Below are 26399 nucleotides of genomic sequence, written 5' to 3'. Positions count from 1 at the left end.
CAATGCCACTTCATAAACTGTATTGTACCTAAACCCACAGTATGAAAATTTCACAGTTTTAGGAATCGATAAGCATAACTGAAAATGTATGTTGGCCACCAGCAAAATAATCTCATTGTCTCCTGACCAGTGTAACAACTGCAGGATAGATTTTGTTGTTGTTATCATGGTGTTTTGGGTTTTTAAAAAAATGAAATAGTAATAAAATGATATTAAAGGTAACAGACACAAATACACAAAAGTCAGGAAATTCACAGAGATAGGCTATCATCACAAAGCCCCAGGGATTTCACATATTCAGCTCCTATTAGTGTGAATAGGAGTTACAAGGATAATTCCTCCCATAGATAGAAACAAAAATATAGCCTTATTTAGGTCTAATAAAGCATCCTTGTCTCCCTGTCTCTTGTGCCTCACAATCTCTTTCGCCCATTTTTACCCCTCTAGAAATAAACAGTTTTTCTACATTAAATTTGATATATATGAAAGATTATGTAATTCGATCTAAGAAAAATAAATATAAATAATTCCTCTAATGAACCGTATTGTAGCAATGCAGGGAAGCTGATGTAAAGTAACAAGACTCTGTGAAGGTTTTCAAAAAAAGCCTTTAAAAAGGTGATATTCATCTTATTTTTTAAAAAAGAATGAATGGCTGGCTGCTCCTATGTTTGTAGTTAGGCATATTTCCTAAACCTAATTTACAAAGAGACTAACATAAGCCAAGGTTTTTTTATATCTACTATACAAATTTTCTGGACAAGTCATCCATGGATTACCCTGGAGGATATCGTGTCTGTCAAATTATTCACTTGGGGGTAGGGATACAGTGAAGCAAATGATTTGTCTATTCTGTGATTTTAAATTGTATTTTAACACATTAATTTACAAATCAAACTATTAGACTTCACAAATATTTGTTCCTCATGTAAAATGACTATTAAAATTCCCGGGTTTACTATCCCAGGAAAATACACATTATTAACTGACATATGTTTTAACTTTCATAGTGTTAAACATGATTTTGTTGTTTCTGAAAAACTGATGCCTTCAAATATGTTAGCCAGTCCTGGCTTAATATAGTTAGAGGAAGGCTGTCATACACACAAGCTGAGAAAAAGTGGCCATAAACTGGTGGTAGGAGCAAAGTACCTCAGAAAAGTTGGTGATGCAAGCTGAAATGGGTGCATGGTCAGAGCAACTGATAGCTGATTCATAGGTGCCCCTTAAATGATCCTGTTCAGAGATTTCATAATGCTCAGGTAAGGTTTAAACATGGGGCTTACCTAGAAATCCCAGGAGAAGGCCAAGACAGTACTACTGCATAAGGAATTTCATTTATACTCTGTGACAGCTTTCCTGAATTTGATCCATCCACGAGATGTTCAGTACCATTTTTAAACATTGAAGTGTACAATAGCAAAATGTAACTTTTTCCTCGCCGAATTAGTGTCAGTGAGTTATAGTACTTGGTGACATGTTTATACTGTTTTCTGTTTGTTTAATATTTTATTGTTTATGTTTACTGCTCAGTGTGTTGAAGTATGGCCCTTGGGGGCCTCCATGATACATACTAAGAATAAATAAGATTATATTTAATTACAGCGAGTCACTGAAATGCAAAGTACTGGTTTTCCCGAGTGTTGTTGGAGAGAGGAGAGGAACCTGCATTCCAGTTGGTGACTCTCCTTTTACAAAGCCTTCCATTTTGTTTTTAAAGAAAAACCTATTTAAAGCTAACACAGAGAACTTGTAAATGGACAATGTATATTCTCTGTCAGAATAATTTATGGGATATATGCTATAGTTACATGAGTCTTGTCAACTAAAACCATTAATTATAATTAATCATAATAATTTATATTATTCCTTCTTTAATGAATGATCTCCATGTTTGAATTATGATATACAGTCATGAATCACGTGTGCAGCCATTTGGACTGGTATGTAGCAGCACAAAGCAATGTTATAATATAGCTTAGAGCAAGGAGATAAGAATAACCATTTTCAATTAAAACAAAAAGCAGTCAAGTAGCACTTTAAAGACTAGCAAAATAGTTTATTAGGTGAGCTTTCATGGGACACACCCACTTCTTCAGACCATATCCAGACCAGAACAGACTCAATATTTAAGACAGAGAGAACCAAAAACAGTAAGCAAGGAGGACAAATCAGAAAAAGATAATCAAGGTGAGCAAATCAGAGAGTGGAGGGGTGGGGGGGAAGATAAAGAATTAGATTGAGTTAAGTATGCAGACGAGCCCCTATAAGCTGTGTCTACACGTGCACGCTACTTTGAAGTAGCGGCACTAACTTCGAAATAGCGCCCGTCGCGGCTACACGCGTCGGGCGCTATTTCGAAGTTAACTGCGACGTTAGGCAGCGAGACGTCGAAGTCGCTAACCTCATGAGGGGATTGGAATAGCGCCCTACTTCGACGTTCAACGTCGAAGTAGGGACCGTGTAGACGATCTGCGTCCCGCAACATTGAAATTGCTGGGTTCTCCATGGCGGCCATCAGCTGCGGGGGTTGAGAGATGCTCTCTCTCCAGCCCCTGCGGGGCTCTATGGTCACCGTGGGCAGCAGCCCTTAGCCCAGGGCTTCTGGCTGCTGCTGCGGCAGCTGGGGATCCATGCTGCAGGCACAGGGTCTGCAACCAGTTGTCAGCTCTGTGTATCTTGTGTTGTTTAGTGCAAGTGTGTCTGGGAGGGGCCCTTTAAGGGAGCGGCTTGCTGTTGAGTCCGCCCTGTGACCCTGTCTGCAGCTGTGCCTGGCACCCTTATTTCAATGTGTGCTACTTTGGCGTGTAGACGTACCCTCGCAGCGCCTATTTCGATGTGGTGCCGCGCAACGTCGAAGTTGAATGTCGACGTTGCCAGCCCTGGAGGACGTGTAGACGTTATTCATCGAAATTGCTACATCGAAATAAGCTATTTCGATGTTGGCTTCACGTGTAGACGTAACCATAGTGACTCAGAAAGTTCACATCACGATTTAAACCATGTGTTAATGTTCCGAATTTGAATATAAATGTCAATTCGTCCACTTCCCTTTCTACAAAGGAGCGATAATTTCTTTTCAGTAACACACATACCTTGAGGTCATTGACAGAATGGCCCATTTCATTAAAATGTTGACTAACTGGTTTGTGGATCTGGAGTGTTTTGATGTCTGTTTTGTGCCCGTTGACCCTTTGTCTAAGGGAGTTAGAAGTCTGTCCAATATACAAAGCATCTGGGCATTGTTGGGACTTGATGGCATATATGATGTTAGTAGAGGAGCATGAGAAAGTGTCCGTGATTCTGTGAGTAACCTGGTTAGGTCCAGTGATGGTATTTCCAGAGAAGATATGTGGACAAAGCTGGCAGCGGGCTTTGTTGCAGGGAAAGGTTCCAGGACTGGTGTTCCTGGGGTATAGACTGTGGCTGTTAGTGAGGATCCTCATGAGGCTGGGAGGTTGTCTATAGGAGAGAACAGGCATGTCACCCAGGGCCTTCTGGAGTGTAGCATCCTGATTAAGAATAGGTTGTAGGTCTGTAATAATTTGTTGCAGTGGTCTGAGTTGGGGGCTGTAAGTGATGACCAGTGGTTTTCTGTTCTTGGCTTTTGTGGGCTGATCTTGGAGTAGCTGGTTTCTGGGTATGCGTCTGGCCCTGTCGATTTGTTTTTTTACTTCTCCTGGTGGGTAATTCAGGTTTATGAATATTTGGTAAAGTTCTTATAGTTTTTGGTCTCTGTCAGTTGGATCAGAGCAAATGTGATTATACCTAAGAGCTTTACTAAACAATGGATCTAGTCACGTGTGCAGGATGGAAACTAGAAGGGTGTAGATAAGTATAACGATCAGTAGGTTTTCGGTACAGTGTGGTACTGATCAGGCTATCCTTGATTAGTACTGTAGAGTCCAGGAAATGTATCTCTTGCATGTTGTAATCGAGGCATAAGTTGATGGTGGAGTATAGATTGTTAAAGTCTCTGTGGAATTCTTCTAGAGCCTCTGTACCATGGGTCCAAATCATAAAGATGTCATCAATATATCTTAAGTAGAGGAGTGGTAATAGGGGACGAGAGCTGAGGAATCGTTGTTCCAGGTCAGCCATAAATATATTAGCATATTGTGGGGCCATGCGGGTGCCCATAGCAGTTCCACTAATCTGGAGGTATAAATTGTCCCCAAAACGGAAATGATTGTGGGTGAGAACAAAGTAACAGAGGTCAGACACCAGATTGGCTGTGGTGGCATCAGGGATGGGGTTCCTGATTGCTTGTAACTGTACAGAAGGAAATTAGATAAACACTACAATTATTATTTATTACTATTGAGGTAATGGATAGGAATTCCAGTTGTGAACCATTTCCTTCAGTGCTGAATAGACACAGATCTGAAGATAATTCCTGTCCCAAAGAGCTTACATGCTAAAGAGCTAAAGTGTAGATACCACAAATAGGCTGTGTCTACACTAGCCCCAAACTTCGAAATGGCCACGCAAATGGCCATTTTGAAGTTTACTAATGAAGCGCTGAAATGCATATTCAGTGCTTCATTAGCATGCGGGCGGCCGCGACACTTCGAAATTGATGCGCTTTGCTGCCGCGCGGCTCGTCCTGACGGGGCTCCTTTTCGAAAGGACCCCGCCTACTTCGAAGTCCCCTTATTCCCATGAGCTGATGGGAATAAGGGGACTTCGAAGTAGGCGGGGTCCTTTCGAAAAGCAGCCCTGTCGGGACAAGCCGCGCGGCGGCGAGGCGCATCAATTTTGAAGTGCCGCAGCCGCCCGCATGCTAATGAGGTGCTGAATATGCATTTTGGCGCTTCATTAGTAAACTTCGAAATGGCCATTTGCGTGGCCATTTCAAAGTTTGGGGCTAGTGTAGACATAGCCATAGGTACTAACTGCCTTACTCGTGCAAAACTGATTTTATCTCACTGCTAACCATGTTGTTCAAGACCTCGGTTTCACTTTTCATGCTAGGGTTCATCTCTTCAGCTGCATAACACAATATTGAATTAGCCTTAAAGGCAATAACAAGGCTGAGTACAATATGTACCATCAAATGTTTTATTTTCACTCTTCTTTTAAACTGTTGTTAACCCTAGAGACATTCACTATTTGTTTCATTATCCCCTTGCGGTTTTGTTTGTTTATTTTTATGAGAGGTGACAAAGACTTGAAGTAGGATGGCTGCAGGCAAGGAACCTGCCATGTCAGAGAAATATGGGCTTTCTTAAGTTTTGAAGGAAAAAAACAGATATGCATATCTTTGGTCTTAGCTGGAATCTTTATGCAGGGTGCAGGGGTGGTGGGTCAGCTCTTGCTATTTGAAAAAAAAGAAGCTGAATGTAAATATGGACATTCGTATTCTTATTTTAATGTTACAGGATGGCATTAATTGATCTATGGGACATCATTATGGATTTGGCCATTGGAGATCTATGGCTCAATAACTGATAAGTAAACATTTGATCAGTGAGATTTAAAGCTGTTTTTCAGATATATGTCTGTTGGCAATTTCAAGACCAACAGTAAAGTTGTGGGTTTTTTTCATTTGGAAATGTTTGCTGGGGAGATACTATTTGGAATCAAAGGCAAGACTCAGAGTGGGTAACCAAATTGCTGAGTTTGGTTTGGATCACCACTGTTGGCCTGTAATCTCTCCAACACTAAAAAAGTGATACTGCATCCAATCCTACCTCTCCCCAGCCCACTCCATCCCCACTAAATTATAGTTTATTAAGGGAATAGCAGCTGTTGCAAAACTCTACTCAGCAGCTGGTGAGTTTATATTATGGGGTTTGGGTTTTGTTTTGGTTTGTTTTGGTTTGTTTTTTGCAGTTTAACTACATTCACACAGGGAATAGGGGTTTGGATAATATTTGTAATTCTGATGAAACACTTAGTAGATTTTTAATAGCCCTTCATGATGAGGGCCTGGCATATTCCATGCAGTGTCACATCTGCTGGCATTTTTTTGCCAGACTGGGTGGCTACCAAGGTCTAACTCAGACTATCACCCCAGTAATGGAAGTTTTGAGTATATTTTACCTCATCCTAGCCAATATCAGCTTAATACATGGTTCAGTTTGGATTTTAAGAATAAGTTAGAGGCCTTGATCTAACTGAAGCAGTATGTGGGACTAGTGTGGAGGAAGGACACGGTCATGTGAGGTATTTTAAGTTATGTATGAAGCACAGTGTGTTTCAAAGTGGGTCTTACTCATGAAAGCTCATTACATAATACATAAAATTGTTATTTTTAAAGTGCTATATGACTCCTGTTTGTTTGTTTGTTTGTTAAGCTACAGACTAACTTGGCTTCCACTCTGAAACTAAAGTTCCATTATGTGATTGCATGCTTTGATGCTGCATAAAATATCTATTAAATACTATCAACTGTTGAACTTCATTTAGACAAGTGAGTCTTTTCTACTTCGAATGAATGATGTAGTGTGATTCATTTAAGAGCAGTAGGGTAGTAGGATTATGACTAGGCAACGTTTCTACAGTACTTCAATAAAAGTCAGATTGGACTGGATTTATCTGTATAATTTAGAAAATCCTCAAATAATAAGATTCTTATTGTATTGCTTAATCTTTTCCATTGAAAGATTTCTCATTATGCCAGTGACATGGACTTATAAGAAAGATGTTAGGTGGATTTTTAATTAATGTATATTGCATGTGACAAGCTGTCTGCTTCAAATGCGAGGTGCCCAACCAAGACAAGAATTTTGATAGTCTTCTTCAAGATAGTAAGCAATACAGCCCACAGCTCCCACAGCTGGGCACAAGTCCTCTGCAGGAGGAAGCAAGCATAGATGGGACCATATGATCCCTACACACGTATGCTGCATGCATTAGGGTTACTGATGTACTTGTGTTAGAATAGTGCTGACTGTGTTTGGCACTGTCCAAATGTACAATACGCTATCAGAGCAATGCTTAGGGGACTGGTGATAAGGAATGGAAACCTATATCTATCCACTTTGAGTTGTTTTTAGTACAAAGAGACGGAATGGGTGGGTTTCTGTCACCTGTGTCAAAGCATCTGTGGCTGTCTTCCCATTTCCTAGTATGTACAAAGCTACAACTACAGTTGGCATTTCAACAGACATCCATATAAATGAGGCCATAACTAAACCAGTGGTTCTCAACCTATTTATTCTTGTGGACTGCATATGCAGCTGTCTGTATGTATGCAATGTGGCCCACATCCACACAATATCTATACAGCTGCCAAAATTTTTTAAATTAGCAAAATAAGTCAAAACATTAATTATTAAAATAAACTAATATTACTTTATTTTAGAATTGTGTCCGTCTAGCTGTCCATCCATCTGTCTGTTCAAGAATTTCTCCCAACGAATAAGAGCTAGGACTGCCAAATTTCGTATGCCACTTCCTCTGATCATGACTTAAAAGCAAGGTCAGGTTTTGGTTGTGCCCAAATAATGGGATGTGCCTGGAGTGGGGTTGTTTTGTATCAGAAGGAAAGGGAGGAGTGTGAGAGCAGGGATAGTTATACAAATGTATGACTCGGGGTGGAGAGGGGGAGCAGTTGCCTCAGCAAGCAGCCACTGGCCTACCCTGGGGAGCATCTGCAGACCTAGATGGCTGCTCCCAACCACCTCAGGGACAAGCCAGGAGGTGGGGTGTGCACCCCACTCCTGCCCCAGCGTGAAGCCATACTGGCTCAGAGGAGAAGCTGGAAGCCATCCAGACCCCTCTCCTGAGTCCCTCTTCCTCTGGACCCGCTGCCCATACTCCTTCAGCTCCTGCCCTGAGCCACTCCTCAACCTCCTCCCTCCACTTCCAGCCTCCTGCCCTAAGCAACACCTGTAAAGTTTTCTAGTTTACTGTAAGGGTGGCATCGCATAATGTATTGCCACTCTCTCTTCCGCGCTGCTGTGCTGATGCCCGGAGGGTGCAGCTGCAGAGCTTGTCTACAAAGATGGGCAGCCCTGCTGGGTGTGAGGTGCCTCCCCTGACCGAGGATTGTCTCCCAGGCGCTTTGACACCCGCCCCCCCGCAGCCAGCGAATGTAACCCATACACCCAACAATCCAACCAGGGACTATATCCATGCAATGTCTACCCATCGTTCAACACCCCCCCGGATTATCCTCCCCCCAACATCCAGACCCCCCAACACTGAACAGGCACATGTGCCTTCCCTATAGAGACAGAATGCCTTGTAAAGTGCTGAAGGTCTGTCCGCCACTTAGGGACTGCCCCTTCCAGCATCCAGTCCCTCACCCAGGGACTGCAACTAGCAATCCTCAAAAGTTATTTTCAGCCCCACCAAGGACTGTCCACTAGCACTCAACTAAACCATCCAAGGACTGTGCCTCAGTATCTAGCCCCATGTACGGGGACTGCCCCAGCCACCAGCCCTCAACCTCAAGTCTGTCCCCCATGCACCAGCCACACCCCCTCCCTGCAGTCCTAACCCCCTGCATCTCCTTCTCTCCCTCAAACCTCCTGCAATACTGTCTTGCACCTGCTGGTCTCCTCCCTATTCTACACATAGCTCAACCCTGCAGTCCATTCTCCTCAGCAGTTACTGTGATCTTAGTGCCAGGGAACCTTCTCCAGCTGAGGCAGTGGACCTGTGATCCTGTGGAATAAGGGGGTGCTGAGCATCCTGGACTCCTGCCAGTGCTGCTGGGCCTGCTGTATGTGTGTAGAGGGAGGGCTGGTGCTGGGCCCAATACAGCATTATTCCACTTTTGCGTCCTGTCATTCTGTGCCTGCTGCAGGTGCCCCTCCCATTCCACCCTAGTTATGTTCCTGGGTTATAGCTGTGTGCTAATTAGGCCACAAGTGGCCTGCAGGCTGCAGGTTGTTAACACTGAACTAGACTATCCTTACTGGCATTGTCAAGGCACATAAAAGGCTTTGTGTGGGAATGCCGATTTGCTGTACCTTCTCTGTGAATAGAATATATCATTGTCTTAGGCTGGCAGTTGCCCTTTTTCAGCTACATTCACTCAAAAAGAGAAAAGAAAAATAGGAGAAGAAACATATTGGCTGCATCTACACTACATACCCCTTTCACAGGAGGAATGCAAATGAAGGAGAGCAAAAATGCAAATGAAGTGCTGATTTACAAATATTGCACTTCATTTGCATAATGTAATGCGATCGCATTTCCAGAAGAGACTTTTCTGAAAACAAAAACAGCTATGTAGACAGGGTTCCTTCTGAAAAAAAACCAAACCGTTTTTAAAAGAATGCTTCTTCCTATTTTGTTTCAGAAGGAAGGGTTCCTTCAAAAACAGGGTATTTTCCCAACAGAACCCCGTCTGCGTAGCTGTTTTCGTTTTTGGAAAAGTCTCTTCTGGAAATGCAGTTGTGTGAGATAATGCAAATGAAGTGTGAGATTTGCATTTTTCATCCCCCTCATTTACATTCCTCCTCTGAAAGGGGACTGTAGTGTAGATGTAGCCATTCTGTGGCTCTTTTACCTTCATTGCTGTCAAGCAGCAGAACATTCAGGGCTCTTTTGAATTTTTGAAACTTTTGTCCTTTATGTAGTATCTATGTGCAGTGAATAAAAGAGCTCATTGACAGTTTTGTGGGAACTTTTTACCTAGATTTACCAGGAAGACCTATTGAGTAGTACAGAGGGAGGTATTCTCAGTGATGTTCTTTATAACTGATGTTTAACCTCCCTAACATAGAACCTTGCTAGGCAAAACTACTTCTGATAAAAGGAATACCCAGCCTGAACAAAATCACTATTGAATTTTGGAAGATTTATCTGCACTTCTGAACTGCTTATAGAAATGAAATATTAAAATACAAGCTGTAGCGTGGCATTTCTGGCATGATTTCAAAAAGGAAGTAATGGACTTTCTGGACTCATGAGATTACTGGTCTGATCTGTCACTCAGAAAGGTATGTTCAGGAAACCAGAAGGTGGCTACTAAATGGTAATTTTAATCAAGCTAAATTAGTCTGTTATGTAGCTTATCTTGTAGAAAAAAACAGGGACAGATTTAACATTTGACAAAAGCTTCAAGACCAGGGAATAGAATAGTAGGTCTACAATGTACACTGTGTACACGGTTTTGAAACTTTGCCATCTGTTCGTTGACTGTCCTGCAGGATTATTTTGAGTGAATGTATATCTGAAACATTAATACAAACACTCAGCAAAGTTTGTGTACACCACCTAAATTCAAGTCTTATCTATGATAGTTGAGACTAGTTACTCTCTTTCCAAACCAACTCTATCATGTATTGATCTAAAACACTGAGGACCCCATTGGAATTCTCTTCTAATTCCTTCCCCAATTCCACATAAATACAACACATGCAACGCTAAGACCGAATCTACAAAACCAAACAAAATCGCCTTAGGCGCTAGCAGTCCGTATTTGGTTTTGGTGTTTTTAAATGTTAATCCAGATCTGAGCTGGATTCTGGATCAATGATGGAATGTTGGCTACAACATAGCAAATAAACTTGGGACAAACAGTTGTACAGACATACCCTTCTGTGAATCCTGCACTAGTAAACTCCCCAGAGGCACATACATAACCTCTCTGCACTTATGTCCATCTGTTAAGATGGAATCCTATCCACTCACTGCTTGTCAAACCCCAACACTATCGCACAGATGCCAGTCCATTAGGGATAGAGTAAGCAGTCCATGGAACACTGAGTACTGTTATTTTTGAAGGTATTTCTTCCTCATTGCCACCACTGCTTGCTGGTATCCAACGTATCTGTGCTTACTAATACCTATATCTTAAAAATAAATTAAATAGGCACCCAAAGAGTGGGTGAAAATGTAACAACTGAAATAAACATCTAAGTTTTGTTGCAGTGTTGGTCATTTTGTATAACATGGCTTCAGTATCTCCTGGCATTTTGTGTAAAGAAAAATCTAATGTCAGATACTGCCACAGGTTGCCAAGCACACCACAGAGTGGCTGTGTCTACACTAGCTCCCAACTTTGAAGGGAGCATGGTAAGCAGGGTGTCAGGAACTTATTAATGAAGTGCTGCGCTTCATATGCAGCACTTTATTAAGCTAATTCTCCCCCGCAGCAACTTTGAAGTGGCAAACTTCGAAGTGCCGGCTTGCATGTAACTGCGGCTCACCCGCTGGTACTTCGAAGTTGCCACAGGGGAGAATTAGCTTAATGAAGTGCTGCATATGCACCTCAGCACTTCATTAATAATTTCCTGACACCCTACTTGCAATACTCCCTTCAAAGTTGGGAGCTAATTTAGACACAGCCAGTATTGAATAAGTTGTCAGGTGCAATAATATGGCATCATTACAAATGGTTGGAAGTTCATAGGCATAAAGAGGAGAAGCATCTTAATAGGCAAAATTTTCTCTTACCATGCTGAGTTAATGTCAAATGGTATGTGTGGGACACCTTCCTTTGGCTTTTCTGGAAGCAATTTGAAGAAACTCTTGACTAGGACTTTGTTCCTATTAATATATAGATGGTAACAGAAATCTAGCTGTTCCTCACAGAGTCTAAGTATACCATGCAAAATGTGCTACCTAGTTATTTTTTAAATCTTATTAATAGATGCAAATTATTAAATAACTAACAATTGAGAAAACACATGCAAACACTGCTTTGATGATAAATCTTGTTGCCAATTGTCTAAGATGAAGATGTGATTTGGCCTTCATAGCTACATAAAAGAAAGACTGGGGTAAGTGTCAGTAAAAGTGAGCACAGATCTTTTAGTAATTTATTTGATATCTCTCATTTATTAAATTTTATGTCTGTGTAATGGCAGGACTACCAATGGAACGTATATGCAATAGTCATGAAATCACTGATACTAGAAATGGAAAAGACTTGTTAGATCATTTTATCCACCTTTTTGCCAGGATACGCTTGTATTCCTGAGTATATTCAGTTCACTCCTGAAGTTTTGTACTGTAAGTAGTGAAATCCCAGAATATGTAGCTTGATTCAACCACCCTGCAGTAATTTCTTTCTGCTTTTTCAAGTATCATGCTCTCTTGGATTAGGTCAGAGATTAAAGCCTCTCTGAAAGAAATCCATTTCGAGGCAGGAGTTTTACTACTAAAACACTGCTGCACGCGTGGGCAAGGTGCATATGTTTTCTATTCAACATTACTGTTATCAGTACTTTTTCTGAAAGGCTTTGGAATCCTTTTTGTGTCTTCCTATTTCGTTTTCACTGCCAGCAACAAAGGAACCTTTATAGAACTGACCTAACATATTTCTGTAGAAAGAAGTGAAAGTGTTGTACCAGATGTTAAACTTTTCAATGGCTATGTCTACACTAGCCCCAAACTTCGAAATGGCCATGCAAATGGCCATTTCGAAGTTTACTAATGAAGCGCTGAAATACATATTCAGCGCCTCATTAGCATGCGGGCGGCTGCGGCACTTTGAAATTGACGTGGCTCGTTCAGACGGGGCTCCTTTTTGAAAGGACCCCGCCTACTTCGAAGTCCCCTTATTCCTATCTGCTCATAGGAATAAGGGGACTTCGAAGTAGGCGGGGTCCTTTCGAAAAGGAGCCCCGTCTGAATGAGCCGCACGGCGGTGAGGCGCATCAATTTCGAAGTGCCGCGGCCGCCCGCATGCTAATGAGGCGCTAAATATGTATTTCAGCGCTTTATTACTAAACTTCAAAATGGCCATTTGCATGGCCATTTCAAAGTTTGGGGCTAGTGTAGACACGGCCAATGTGTGTGTTTTTAAGGTACAACGCTTGCTAAAGATCATTGTCAGAGTTGCAAGGATATCTGCACTTCTGTCTTCTTTCTAGATGCTCTCCTTCAAAGGTCAGGTCTCATATGCTGACCTGTCTCAGGGTAGAAAGTCATAACTCTCCCTCCATTAAACCTGGATCTGCATACGTCACAGTGTCTGTGCTAACCAGGGCCAATCGGGGCACAAGGAAGGCCATTTGGCACAAACGGGTCCTCAAATTCTGACACTTGTTAGTTTTTTGGGTGTTTGATAAGTTTTGCAACTTGTTCTTCTGTGTATCCCTATTGAACCAAAATGTGACATGCTCACTCAGCGTAGAGCTTCAAATTTAAGCAAGTAGAGCCATAATTTGGTAATAACCAGTGCCTTTTTTTGGGTCAGTATGGGCCGGTAATCTGGACCTGCACCTCAGTAGCCCCAGCTGCTAGATTCCTGGCCAGGTAGCAGGGGTCCTCTTGCAGCTCCACAGTGGGGAGCCAACTGGGGTGCAAAGCCTCACCAGCAGCCCCATCCACAGGAACCCTGGCAAGGTGGTAGAGTGGGGAGCACCCTGCCAGCCCCATGGCTGGGAGCTGTCTGGGGCACAGAGCCAGCTGGGACCTGGGAACCCCTAGCAGACCCATGGCTGAAAGCCCTGGCAGCAGCCCCATCCTTGAGGACCTGGCTGGTGGCCAGGTGTCTGCAGTGACCCTGTGGTGAGGAGCCAGCTGGGATGTGGAGCCCCACCAGCAGACCCAGCCATGGGAACCTCTGCAATGGTGGAAAGAGCAGAGAGCTGGCAGAATACCAGCTCCTTTTTTCACACAAAAAAGAGCACTGGTAATAGTCTTTTTTTCTTAATTTTTTTCTTAACTGATACAGATTATGTCATATTAAAGAGTTAAAATTTTCATACATTTAATAAAATATATCTGTTCTGAGCCGTGTCTACACGTGCATGCTACTTCGAAGTAGCGGCACTAACTTCGAAATAGCGCCCGTCACGACTACACGTGTCGGGCACTATTTCGAAGTTAACTTCGACGTTAGGCGGCAAGACGTAGAAGCCGCTATCCTCATCAGGAGATAGGAATAGCGCCCTACTGCGACGTTGAACGTCGAAGTAGGGACCATGTAGTCGTTGCGCATCCCGCAACGTCGAAATTGTGGGGTCCTCCATGGCGGCCATCAGCTGAGGGGTTGAGAGACGCTTTCTCCAGTCCCTCAGCTCAATGGTGGCCGCGTGGTGCAGCCCCTTAAAGCTTCCCTCCCCCTCCCTTCCTGTGCAGGAAGCTGAGGGAATGTGCAGGCGGCAGCCTAGACACGCGGCCAGCCTGCACGTCCCTCAGCTACCCAGAACAGGGCCAGCACCTGCGATGGCTGCCCGGCAGCCCCCCCAGCGCCCCCAGGGGACCCCCCCCAAGGGGAGCCAGAGCAGCCAGGCCAGCCAGCCCAGCAGCCAGGCTGGGAAGCGGCAGCGGGGCCCCTCCTGGACGGAGGCCCAGCTGCAGGACCTGCTGGGGCTCTGGAGCGAGGAGGAGGTGCTCCAGGTAATGGGGAGCAAGAGGCGGAACGCGGATGCGTTCGCTCGGCTGGCCGAGGGCCTGGCCGCCCAGGGTCACCCTGCCCACACTCTTGACCATGTCAGGAGTAAGGTTAAGGAGCTGCGGCAGGGTTACGCTCGGGCCTGGGATGCGGCCAGCCGATCTGGGGCTGCCCCCATCACTTGCCCCTTTTACAGGGAGCTCAGGGACATCCTGGGCCCCCGGCACACCTCCTCCCCTCCGGCCACTCTTGATACCTTGGCCGACGAGCCCCAGCAGGCCCTGCAGCCGGAGTCCGCCCCGGAGGTAAGCCCCGCACCCCGGGGTCCCCCCTGGAGCCCACCCCCGGGCCATCGCGGCAGGAGGAGGAGGAGGAGGAGGAGGGGTCTCCTCCTCTGCAGAGTCCGGGCTGCAGATTCTCCTCCCGACCTCTTGGAGCAGCAGCCGGGCGTCCGCCCCCCGGGGATCTCCGGACCGTGGGAGTGGACCGACAGGTATGTACCCCCCTCTGGTGTACACCCCCGGGGTTGAGGGGCGGGGGTAATAGATATGTGCCCAGGGCCCCCCACATGCCCACATGGCCATGGCCCCAAGGACAGCAGGGCCATGTCCCTCACAGCAGTGCATCAGCCCCTGCCCCGCCCCCACAAGACAGTGCCATGCCCCATCCCCGGGGCAGGGAGGAGCGGAACCTCGAGGGTCCCCCGGGAGGAGGGGGTGGGACACCCCGCAGCAGCAGCATGTGATGGAGTGGGGGGAGTGCAAAAGGGAGACTCAGGCTAGATATGAGCAACAAGCTGAATAGCTCCCAGGGGCAAAGGATGATCCTGGGGCTACAGCTGGCAGGTGACATCTCTGCCCTGAACAAAGAGGAGGGAGGGGCCGAGCTGGCTTTGAATCAGGGCGGGGGCCGCAGGTAGAGGCTAGGGGAAGGGAGAGCTGGAAGGCAGCCAGCCTGAGGAGGGGGAAAGCTGCATCCCAGAGGGGCACCCCTTGGGGTCTTCTCCCCAGGACGGGTTGGAAGAACTGTCTCTGACTGCTGTGCGGTCACTCCTGAGAGAAACTGGGCATCTGTGGCCTAAGAAACCTCTCCTGTCAGACCCTGCTGAGTGAAGTGAGAGTCACTCCCGCCAGGGGACGGGGTGCAGTGCAGGGGGACCCCTGAACCCCATCCATCACAGTAGCATCTCCCGGGGACGGGGATGGGGAACCTGCAGCACGGGCGGGTGGACAAGGGTCACAGCTCAGGGCCCACACTAACGCCTGTCTCCATTCTTCTTCCCCCCCTCCTCCTGTGTTCCGCAGCTGCACCATCGGAAGGACCGGAAGAGAGCGCCGGCGAGGCATCAGTGGTCCCAGAATCCCCTCCGGGGCCATCGCTCCAGGCCAGCCCCTCGGTGGAGGACCGACCGGCCCCACGGCGGGCTAGACGGTGGACCCCGCAACAGCACCCAACGGCGACGGACCCCCAGCTGCTGGCCATCCATCGTCGGCAGCTGGAGGTCACGGAGCAGCGCCTGCGGGTGGACCAACACCGCCTGGACCTGCAGGAGCGGGCTCTGGCCTGGCGCCAAGAGGCATGGGGGGGCTACATGGAGACATTCAACCGTCTCGTGGACTACCTGGCTCCCCATGCCGCGCCGGTCGCCACAGCGCCCACCCTGCGTGCTCCACCCGCCACACCACCTGCTGCTCCGCACGTCGCCGTCCCGTCCGCCGTCGCCCCACCACCCACCACCGAGGGCTGGACCGCCGAGGGACACCTGGGGCCAGCTGAGACTCGCCGGTCATATCTTCCGGTCCACCCAGCCCCCAGCCAGCCCCGGAGAGGGCTGTGGCCGAGGCGGGGCTCCCAGCCGCCCACCCCCTGTGCCGGACTTTAGGGGCATGGGGCCCGGGACGTGCCCCCCCCCGTATATAGTTATGTCAGAAAAGAGGATTGTTATTGACCCATTTCATTTATATTTGTGCCCTCCCTTTGCCCCATCTCCCCCACGTAAATAGTTCTCCCCTTCCTTATCATCCCTGGTTTTCTTTTTATTGACCAACATATCCGTTATGTGCAATCTTTTTTATTATTGTTTTATTTGTACAGAATACTTTTGTTAGAAGAGGTCTTGTATATAGTTTGTTCTTGTTTTAATTACAGTTAAAAAAAAAACAGTTCTAAAAGAAAAACCAGTTTAAGTTCAGCCACAAGTGCGTGCTGTCATTTGTCCAGGAAAAGTGTGTGTGGGGGTGCGGTTGGGTGCTCCGTGGTGTGGCCGTACGGGCAGGGAGTGTTGTGGAGGAAGGGGTGGGCAGTGGGGGGCCTGGCAGAGTTCACCCCACGGCCTCATCATTGAAGTGGGCCCGCAGGGCCTCCCGGACCCGGGTCCCTTCAGGGTCCACCTGGCAACTGGGGGCAGCGGGTGGCTGCACGTCGGCCCTGCCAGCCTCCACAGCCCAGCCCTGAAAAAAGGCCTCCCCCTTGCTCTCCACCAAATTGTGCAGGGCGCAGCAGGCACCCACAATCTGGGGGATGTTGTTGGGGCCCTCATCCAGGCGGGTGAGGAGACATCTCCAGCGTCCTTTCAGGCAGCCAAATGAGCGCTCCACCACCTGGCGTGCGTGGTTCAGGCGCTGGTTGAAGCGCTCCTGGCTGGCAGAGAGATGGCCCGTGTACAGCTGCATGAGCCAGGGCCGGAGGGGGTATGCTGCATCTGCAATGACGCAGAGGGGCATGGTGGTGTCCCCCACAGGGATCTCCCGCTGGGGGATGTAGGTCCCCGCCTCCAGCCAGCGCAAGTTCCGGAAAACCCGGGCGTCGTGGGTGCTGCCAGGCCAGCCCACATAAATGTCCTGGAAATGGCCCCGACTGTCCACCAAGGCCTGGAGGACCACAGAATGGTAGCCCTTGCGATTGATGTAGCATCCTCCACTGTGATGTGGGGCGCGGATGGGGATGTGAGTCCCATCCAGAGCCCTGAAGCAATTGGGGAAGCCCAGCATGGCAAAGGCCGCGATGGTGGCATCTGGGTCCCCCAGCCTCACGAGCCTGTGCAGGAGCATGGCGTTGATGGCACGCACAACCTGCAGGGAAAGCACATGGGAGAGCACCAATGAGGGGTGAGCAGGGTGTGCATGGCCCTGCCCTGCCCTTCCCTCCCCTCCCCTCCCCTCCCCTGCCCTGCCCTGCCCTGCCCTCACCCGCCCTCCCCTCCCCTCCCCCACCCTGCCCTTCCCTGCCCTCCTCTGCCCGGCCCCCCCTCCCCTGCCCTGCCCTCCCCCCGTGGGTCCTCTTACCTCCATGAAGACAGCCCCGACGGTGGCCTTGCCGACACCAAACTGCTGTCCCACGGATCGGTAGCTGTCTGGAGTGGCCAGCTTCCAGACAGCGATGCCGACCCGTTTCTCCACAGGGAGGGCACGCCGCATGGCAGTGTCCTGGTGCCTGAGTGTGGGGGTGAGCCACTGGCACAGCTCCATAAATGTCTGCCGGCTCATCCTGAAGTTCCTGAGCCAGCGGTCGTCGCCCCACTCCTCAAGCACCAGCCGCTCCCACCAGTCGGTGCTGGTGGGGTAGCTCCACAGGTGGCGGCGTGTGAGGCGGGGGTGGGCGGGGTGCTGCACGGTTGGGGGTTGAGCCCCGCTGCCCTGGGGGCAGCTCCTCCTCCGGTGTGGCAAGGAGGTGCTCAGCTGCCTCCCGCATGGCATGGATCAGGGCAAGCCCTGCTCCTGCCGGGAGGGCTGGGTGGACCTCTGGCTGCTGCTGCTGGGGGTCCATGCCTGCGTCGTCCGGGGTCTGTGTGCCTATGGCTCCTCAGACCACGTGCTGTGCAGGCTGAGTGTGTCTGGGAGGGGCCCTTTAAGGGAGTGGCTAGCTGTTGCCCCGGAAGCGCTAGTCCGCCCTGTGACCCTGTCTGCAGCTGTGCCTGGCATCCCTATTTCGATGTATGCTACTTTGGCGTGTAGACGTTCCCTCGTAGCGCCTATTTCGATGTGGTGCTGCGCAATGTCGAAGTTGAACGTTGCCAGCCCTGGAGGACGTGTAGACGTTATTCATCGAAATAGCCTATTTCGATGTCTCCAAATCGAAATAAGCTACTTCGATGTAGGCTTCACGTGTAGACGTAGCTCTGGTGACATAAGATTAGACCATGATAAATTGTCCTCTCAGATCACTTAATTATATAAACAAACCACTTCTAGTGACTGGTGCTGGATCAAGTGCATGTTGAAATGTAGAAAATATTCATATTATGTCTCATTTTTGATGCCTTATTTTGTTTTCATGTGTCATCATATTTTATTCATATTATGGCGAGGGCTGCAAAAGCTGGAAGTGGCCCAGGCCTTTCTGGACCTCTGAAAATGGCTGTGCAGGTCTGACTGAAAAGATGTCTCTCTTCCCTTTGGGAGTCATCACAGATTCCTCAAGGGAAGGGTCAGGTGGGATCAGTACATAGTGGTATAATGAACAGCAGCCTTCTTAATTCAAATGAGTTCATTAGAACAAAACGTTAAAGAAAACTACGTACAGATCACAAACAGCTGACATTCATATCTAAACTTATCTAGTGGTTCATTACAAGTGCATATAGATGGGCTTCCCTTTGACTTGCAGGGACAAAACAGGCCCAATTTACACTTATTACCCCATTCGTCTCAGTGGATTTTCTTATAGAGCCTAGATGTGAAGTCTTCTTTTGCCAGATACTGTTTTTTCTCAGATAGCCAGCCAGACCATCTCAGATAATGTGCCTAAGGTAGCTGCTTCATTGTTTGGCAATCAAATCTAGGCTCCCTTAATGATACTCAGGGGTGCAATCCAGATCACTAAGGGGCTGTCCCACCTCTGTCCTGCAAACAGGGGTGCCTCATGATGCTCTGCTGATGCAGTTGTCAACCCAGGCTCCTCACAAATAGTCAAACAACATGGAGGTCACATGCCCTGAGTATCTGTATAGACAAAGCCCTGGTCCAGCAACTGTGACCCAATCAGCTGGTTGGCAAACAACAGCCACATTCTGTCTTCTAGAAGTCTTGGTCACTACTCACAAGGTAACCCCAACACACTCAGAGTCCCAGATTCCCGCCTTTTTTTTCACTATCTAGCCCTCTCCTGGACTATCCAGGTACATTAGGCCCACTGTTCATCTTAAGGTATCATTTTACAATATTCTGCTATTGTAAATGGATTAACTCACACCACTCACAACACTGGATTAGTTTTGATCCAAGATAAAATGAGCCTATTTAACTACAAATAAATAGGTTTTAAGTCAGTACTGGCGTAAGACACTAAAGTCAGCAGTTGTCACAAGAAAAACAAAGATAAAATGCATCCTCATATTAAACTTAAGAAGTTAGAGTTGGTTCAAGATGAAAGTCTTGCCACAGGTTTTCAGTAATGCTGCTGAGCAAGTTTCAGGTTAGGATCTACTCCGAAAGTTCATAGGCTGTTTCTTTTGTTTTCTTAAGTTATAGAAAGAGACAGATGGATAATGAGAGAGAATGTAGGGAGGTTTTGCCCTTCACTTTCATATTTCAGTCGCCTTTTACCATGAAATAAAGATCCTTCCAGCTGTGAGGATGGAGACGTATTGTGAAAGAAATTCCTTGCTGTTATTTGCAAAAATCCAATTTCTTGTTACCTCTGTTTTGCTGTCTCAAGCCTGATGTTTATTATATACAGTGATCCCTCGAAATACACAATTTTGAGTTGCACTTAACTGACATTAACACAAGTTAAGTGCAACTCAAAATCCTGCTCTCCCCAGCCCTGGCTCAACCCCCCATCCCCACCCCTGTGGTCCTGGCTCAACCACCATGGCCCTAGTTCCTGCTGCTTCCCTGGCTGCAGAACATGCGTTCTGCTGGGAAAAAAAGCCACCCTCTTGACTTATGCAAAATTTGAGTTATGCGAGGGTGTAAAAATTTGAGTTATGAGAAGGCAACCCTCACTTAACTCCAGGGACTACTGTACCTATAAATTGAGTTAAACACATACTCCTTTATCTGAGATCTGCTTGACCAGTCCAGTCTAACTGGGACTATGTGTGTCTGAAAGTGAGCAACCAACATCATTCAGAGAAATTCATAACTTTACATATAATGATGCTACATAGATTTCCCTATATTGTTGACTAGTGAGTTAAGAGTTTCCTAATGATTCCTCACAAGGCATATTTTGTACATCGATTAGTACATTAGTGTGAATATAAGGATGTGTTTGGTCTCAGCTTTCAATCACAGGTGTTTTGATTGTGAGATGGGAAGTGTGCTGAAATTGTCTTACCTCCTGACATTTTCACACACTACCTCAAAACTCCTATGAAACATACTTTGGGATCATGTTCCATATTTACCATCAATGTCTCTTCTCTGCCATCTCTTATGTTTATCTTCAAGTTTGATGGTCTCTTGACTAGTTGTAAAGCTTCAAATTAAGGTACACAAACACCACAGGACAATAGGAGTTATCAAGACAGCTCCAACCACTGATCTACATTAGGGACAGTATCCTAACCCATGTCCCTATTCAGGAGATCTGTAGGGTGGCTGCCTGGTCTTCTATACATACATTTGCAGCTCATTATGTGATCACACAGCATGCTAGGGAGAATGCTGTGGTGGGTAGGACTGTACTACAATCATTCCAGAGCTCCAACCCCACCTTGCATCAGCATGCATTCACCTACATCGGAATGCAAATGAGCAATCCCTTGAAGAAAAAAAGACTCACTCAGTTACTTCTGTACTCAGTATTCTTCAAGATGTGTTGCTTACGTCCATTCCAAAACACTTCCACCTATCCCCACTGTTTAATTAGCCGGCAAGAAGGAACTGAGGGGAGTGCCTATATTGGGCGCCATAACAGAACCACTCCAGGAGGCGCTGCATTGACCTAATAGCTACCGGCGAAGGGAAAACGACTTCTGGCAAGTGGGCAGGCATGCATGCACACACCCACACTGGACTGGACATGAGCAACACGTCTTGAAAAACACCAGTTACAGAAGTATCTGTCTTCTTCTGAACATTTGCTTAGAGAGTGAGCCTGTCTGAAACATTAAACAGCCACACAAAATGTATTTTTCAGTTGCTGGATAACTTAAGGCATGACCCTGCAATTTGCTGAGCAATTCCTGAGGTTGCTAAGCATTGTCAGTTAATTTTGAATTCAATGTGACTTTGGTGAGCTTGCAAGATGAAGCCTTAGCTCTCTGGCACAGACTAAAGAGGAAAGATTATACATTCTTTTGTAGAAAAGTTTTCTTTTTGCTTAATTGTTCCCGTCTCTATTCCCCTTTCTTATTCATCCCAGAATATTTTTTCCAGAAGATATTTTGTAATTTGACAACAATATTACCTTTAGCATTACCATACATATGGGAAAATCTGCCTGCCTCATTAAATCCTGATACAGGGTCTTGCATATGTGCCATATTATCACTGGTGACATCAGGTTATGTTGCATAATAATTGTAAAGTTAGTTGTAAATATGGTGTTTCTTTTCCTCCAGGCAAAATTAAGACAAGTGCACACGAAAAGCAGATTTTATGTGTTTTTTTTAATTGGCTGAACATGATAGTCGTGATAACAAAAGATTTGCAGTACTAGCTACCTTCAGGCACAGCGTGGACTGGTGCTGTGCAGCCGTCTTCTGCAGTGCTTAGTTAAAGCACCTGAATGCTGACTAGCTTCAGAACTCTTATTTCTGTTCTTGAATTGTTCTTCAGCAAAGACTGGAAATCATGCCAGCACATACTAACCTGTGATATGTGCTATTGAAATACATATAGTACACAATTTTGACAACATTTGGATGATAGATGAATAGACAGATAGATGGATAGATAGATAGATAGATAGATAGATAGATAATGAACATTTTAGGAGAGAAATAAGGATGCTTATTACATTGTGTGTGTGTGTGTGTGTGTGTATAGAGGGAGAGAGTTTTTTAGCAGAGATGTAGTGAGCATGTTGCATGTTCGTCTAACTTGTTGGGATCCCCATGGTTCTATTCTGTTATCCCTTCTGTTCAATGTGTATGTACAGTATTGTTGCTGAGGGGGAAATGAGTTGATGTGATATATATATGTGGATGCATTTGTTTGTACATCTCCTTTTGGTAAATGTGGCTTCCCTATTAACAATATCTGACAGAGATAGGGCTATGTCTGTGGGAGATAAGATGGAAGTCATGGGCTGCGTCTACACGTGCACGCTACTTCGAAGTAGCGGCAGTAACTTCGAAATAGCGCCCGTCACGTCTACACGTGTTGGGCGCTATTTCGAAGTTGAAATCGACGTTAGGCGGCGAGACGTCGAAGTCGCTAACCCCATGAGGGGATGGGAATAGCGCCCTACTTCGACGTTCAACATCGAAGTAGGGACGTGTAGACGATCCGCGTCCCGCAACATCGAAATAGCGGGGTCCTCCATGGCGGCCATCAGCTGGGGGGTTGAGAGATACTCTCTCTCCAGCCCTTGCGGGGCTCTGTGGTCACCGTGGGCAGCAGCCCTTAGCCCAGGGCTTCTGGCTGCTGCTGCTGCAGCTGGGGGTCCGTGCTGCATATACAGGGTCTGCAACTAGTTGTTGGCTCTGTGTATCTTGCACTGTTTAATGAAAGTGTGTCTGGGAGGGGCCCTTTAAAGGAGCGACTTGCTGTTGAGTCCGCCCCGTGACCCTGTCTGCAGCTGTGCCTGGCTCCCTTATTTCGATGTGTGCTACTTTGGCGTGTAGACGTTCCCTCGCTGTGCCTATTTCGATGTTGGGCTGAGCAACGTCGAAGTTGAATATCGACGTTGCCAGCCCTGGAGGACGTGTAGACGTTATTCATCGAAATAGCCTATTTCGATGTCGCAACATCGAAATAAGCTATTTCGAAGTTGGGTGCACGTGTAGACGTAGCCATGGTGATGCACAGAGAGAAATGGAGAATTCTTAAGCCATCATTTGTCATACTTGCATTCTCTGATGGGCCCTAGTTAATCAAAACTCTAAGCATGTGAGTAGTTCCATTCATGCTTACATAACTTTCTGGATCATGGCCATAGTTGCAGCGACTTGTCATACCTATTATCATCTAAGTTTAGTCAGGAAGTTTGTGGCCCTTCCACTCAGGTGCAGACTTTGCTACAAGAGCCTGTCAGAAAATTTTGAAATGTCATGAAAAACTGGGATAAGAATTTTGAGGAAGTTCTTGCAAATTTTAAGCATCTCTACTTGCCTCAGTGATCTGTAGGATTGTCACCATCATGATAGGCTATGATTTTGTATTATTCTTGGTGTTAAAAATATGTTTTAGACTGTTCAGCTGATACAGAGTACAGTAGTTCTTCTGAAAGTCATTTTGGGGTCCTCCAATTATTTTTCACTAGTATTCCATGCAAATTCTTGCTTTGTACCTGGTTGGGTTTATTTGTAGAGGGAGGATTCTGAGGCATGAAAAATTAGACACCAGATTCCCAGGAAAACTGACTGATGAAATAGTGAGAACCCACACTTCCCAAACATCCTCTAATCTTAGGCTGAATAAAAACTGGATCAGAGTGAGGGATACCCAATATGTTCCAATGAGTGGAACATGTATATGATTACCTACCTTGTGGGCAGATGGCATATGTGTGCATGAAGTACCTGTAATTCAAAGCCCTCAGAGACAAAAGAAAGGCTCTGTAGGCCAGAGTGGCTTAATAGGGAACACAAAGGGAGATAGAAAGTTACACAGAGGCTATCAAGCAGCCCCAGCTCTTGTTCAACTGCCCCTGTACTGTTAAGGAAGATAAGAGGTCTGGGGTAGTAAACCGTGAGATGGAGTGGAGGACAAAGACACTACTGTTGGAAAGCATTGTTTAGGTAATATCATGGTATCTTCTCACACTGAGGCTGTCCAGGATACATTAGCAACCAAAAGTTTGAATGTTATATCTAAATGTTATCCAAACCAGTTGGGTCTACAAAACTACCTCTAGCCTCTGATGACACCAAAAACACGCTAAAAACCCAGCCAATAATGCAGTGCTTTGGCACTTCTGCTTCTAGTCCTTAACTGAGGAGTCTAAGAAAATGAAAACCAACAGGAAACCAGAGATAGTCAAGCTTCATTCTCCCCTGAGAAAGGGTCTAAGTCAGGTCAGTATTTATTTTGTCTACGTGTCTAATTATTGCCAGTGTCTGCATGAGATCATTTTTTATTTTCTCTAGTTAGCCCACCCCTTTGTAGCTAGCACAGATAGCAAACACATGAATGTAATATAAACTCCAAGTGGTCACCACTTCTATGCATAGTATCACCACAGCTTGTGTGTGACAAGTGTGATGAGAGAAGAAAGGCCACCATAATGGGTTCTAACTATACACTCTAAATCCACACTTCTTTATGCTTTCATATGTGATCTAATATGAGCTGATAGGTGCATCTTAAATAAGGAGATTGAGTTTCCTTCTTTGTTTTCTGTTACATGTGTGCAAACATGCTGTGCAAACCATCCTGTGTAATGAATAATTGAATACAGCATATTGTTCCCTTGGGTCAGCCTTGAGAATAATCATACCATTAACCACCCTGCAGACTACTCATAAGAATGCTTTGTGGTCAGGAACATGCATTGAACAGGCAGGGAGCTTGCTGTTGTAGTGTGTTCATCTTAGAAGAGGCCCACATGTGACACTGGAATTTAAAACAGAGACTTTTACATGTGTTAAAAAACTCTGATTCACGTGCAATGTTTCAGTGCAATTAGCAAAGCAAAGCTGCTGTATTTGCAATGAACTCTGGTCATTCAGGAAAGCTGTTTTGATTCCTGTCCTAAAATGATCTATGCATGTTGTGAATTTTCTCCCTAAGGTTATAGTCAGTCTTGAATTTGGCTGCAAAAAGAAACTTGGAAAAATATACTTAAATGACATAATATGACCTGAGGTTATTAGTCTCTTATTTTGGTGAGTGGCTTAGGATGAGATGAAGAACGATAGAATTCCTTTGTTTGATTGTATGAGGACTGATAATTACATTTCTCTGTTAGGTTACAATTTATATGAAAGAAAAACTCTTTCCTTTATGCCAGTCTGCCTTATTGATATATTTTGTTTCAGCACATGAGCTGCTTTATCTGTTATTGTTGGTCTTGTTTGCTTATTTGTATTATGGCTGTGCCTAGGAGTCCTAGTCCTGGATGGAGGGGTGGGGGGCAAGCATGGCCCCCTGAGCATGGTGTTGTACAAAAAGCTGATTCATTGATTCTTAAGGAGGCAAGGCACAGATGAGGGCTACAGTAGCTGAAGCATATTCTAAATCTATCTTTGAAACAGCCTGTAGCCTTCTACAATGCATTTTAAAAGGAGATGTATTTGAACAGATTTCAGAGCCGTTTCTGAGGAACTGCTGCTGCTGCTTGTGTTTTATTGCATGGGAGGGGCGGGGACAGGACTTCTTTGTAACCTTTGCCTGGCCATGGGGAATATATTACGAGGTGAGGGTATGGCTCCTATGGGCTTCCTGCTTTGACCACTAGATCATCCATGTCTCCTTTCACTACACTGGAAGTCCGTCTCCTGGAAATACTGTCATAGGAAAAGAGTAACCCAGAATGGTTAAAGGTACGTTTTCTATCATGTCATAAGCATCATTCTGCTTTATTGTAGATAACAGCTGCTGGAGGGTATCTGAAATTTACCATCTCCTATGACCTCACAGGGCAGGAAGAAGCTGTTCAAACAATGCTTCAGTCTGACATCATCATAGAGGTAAAGTATTTCCATTTTTAGCGATGGGCTTTTGTCTGTCTCTTCAGTGAACACTGAAGGCTAATAGTATCCAAAAGTGAGCAGGCAAAACAGACATTTGAAGGTGTAACCGCAGCAACAAATAAAGATCACATCTTAATGACTTAAAGCTGCCTGGGTAAGAATAAGTACCCAAAGGAGCCTCTAATAATGCTAGAAAATATTGTATATTTATTACATTTGTAGTGATGAGGAGGAAAAATGAAGCAATATAATACCATAGTTGACTGAAATAGCACTTGCAGTCACTTCAAACAAGTGTAACATTTTAAACATCTGTATTTTAAAAGATAACATATACTGTGCTCCACTGGGTTATATGGATTTTCTTATGCCCGTGCAAAGCCCTTGCCCTAGGTTTCCCATTGAGTT

General features: G+C 45.9%; 1 protein-coding gene across 4 annotated transcripts in view; it reads left to right on the top strand.

Annotated features, from left to right (window-relative positions):
* LAMA2 (laminin subunit alpha 2) overlaps nt 1-26399 on the top strand; it is a 588677-nt gene that overhangs the window by 285611 nt on the left and 276667 nt on the right. For all 4 annotated transcript variants that reach the window (XM_074990592.1, XM_074990590.1, XM_074990591.1 and 1 more), the window contains exon 13: nt 25887-25988. In XM_074990592.1, the coding sequence (XP_074846693.1) occupies nt 25887-25988 (102 nt within the window). The remainder of the gene's footprint in view (nt 1-25886; nt 25989-26399) is intronic.

The sequence above is a fragment of the Carettochelys insculpta genome, chromosome 3 (assembly GCF_033958435.1).
Source record: "Carettochelys insculpta isolate YL-2023 chromosome 3, ASM3395843v1, whole genome shotgun sequence".
Classification (NCBI taxonomy): domain Eukaryota; kingdom Metazoa; phylum Chordata; order Testudines; family Carettochelyidae; genus Carettochelys; species Carettochelys insculpta.
This window is presented reverse-complemented; position numbering and strand designations above follow the sequence as displayed.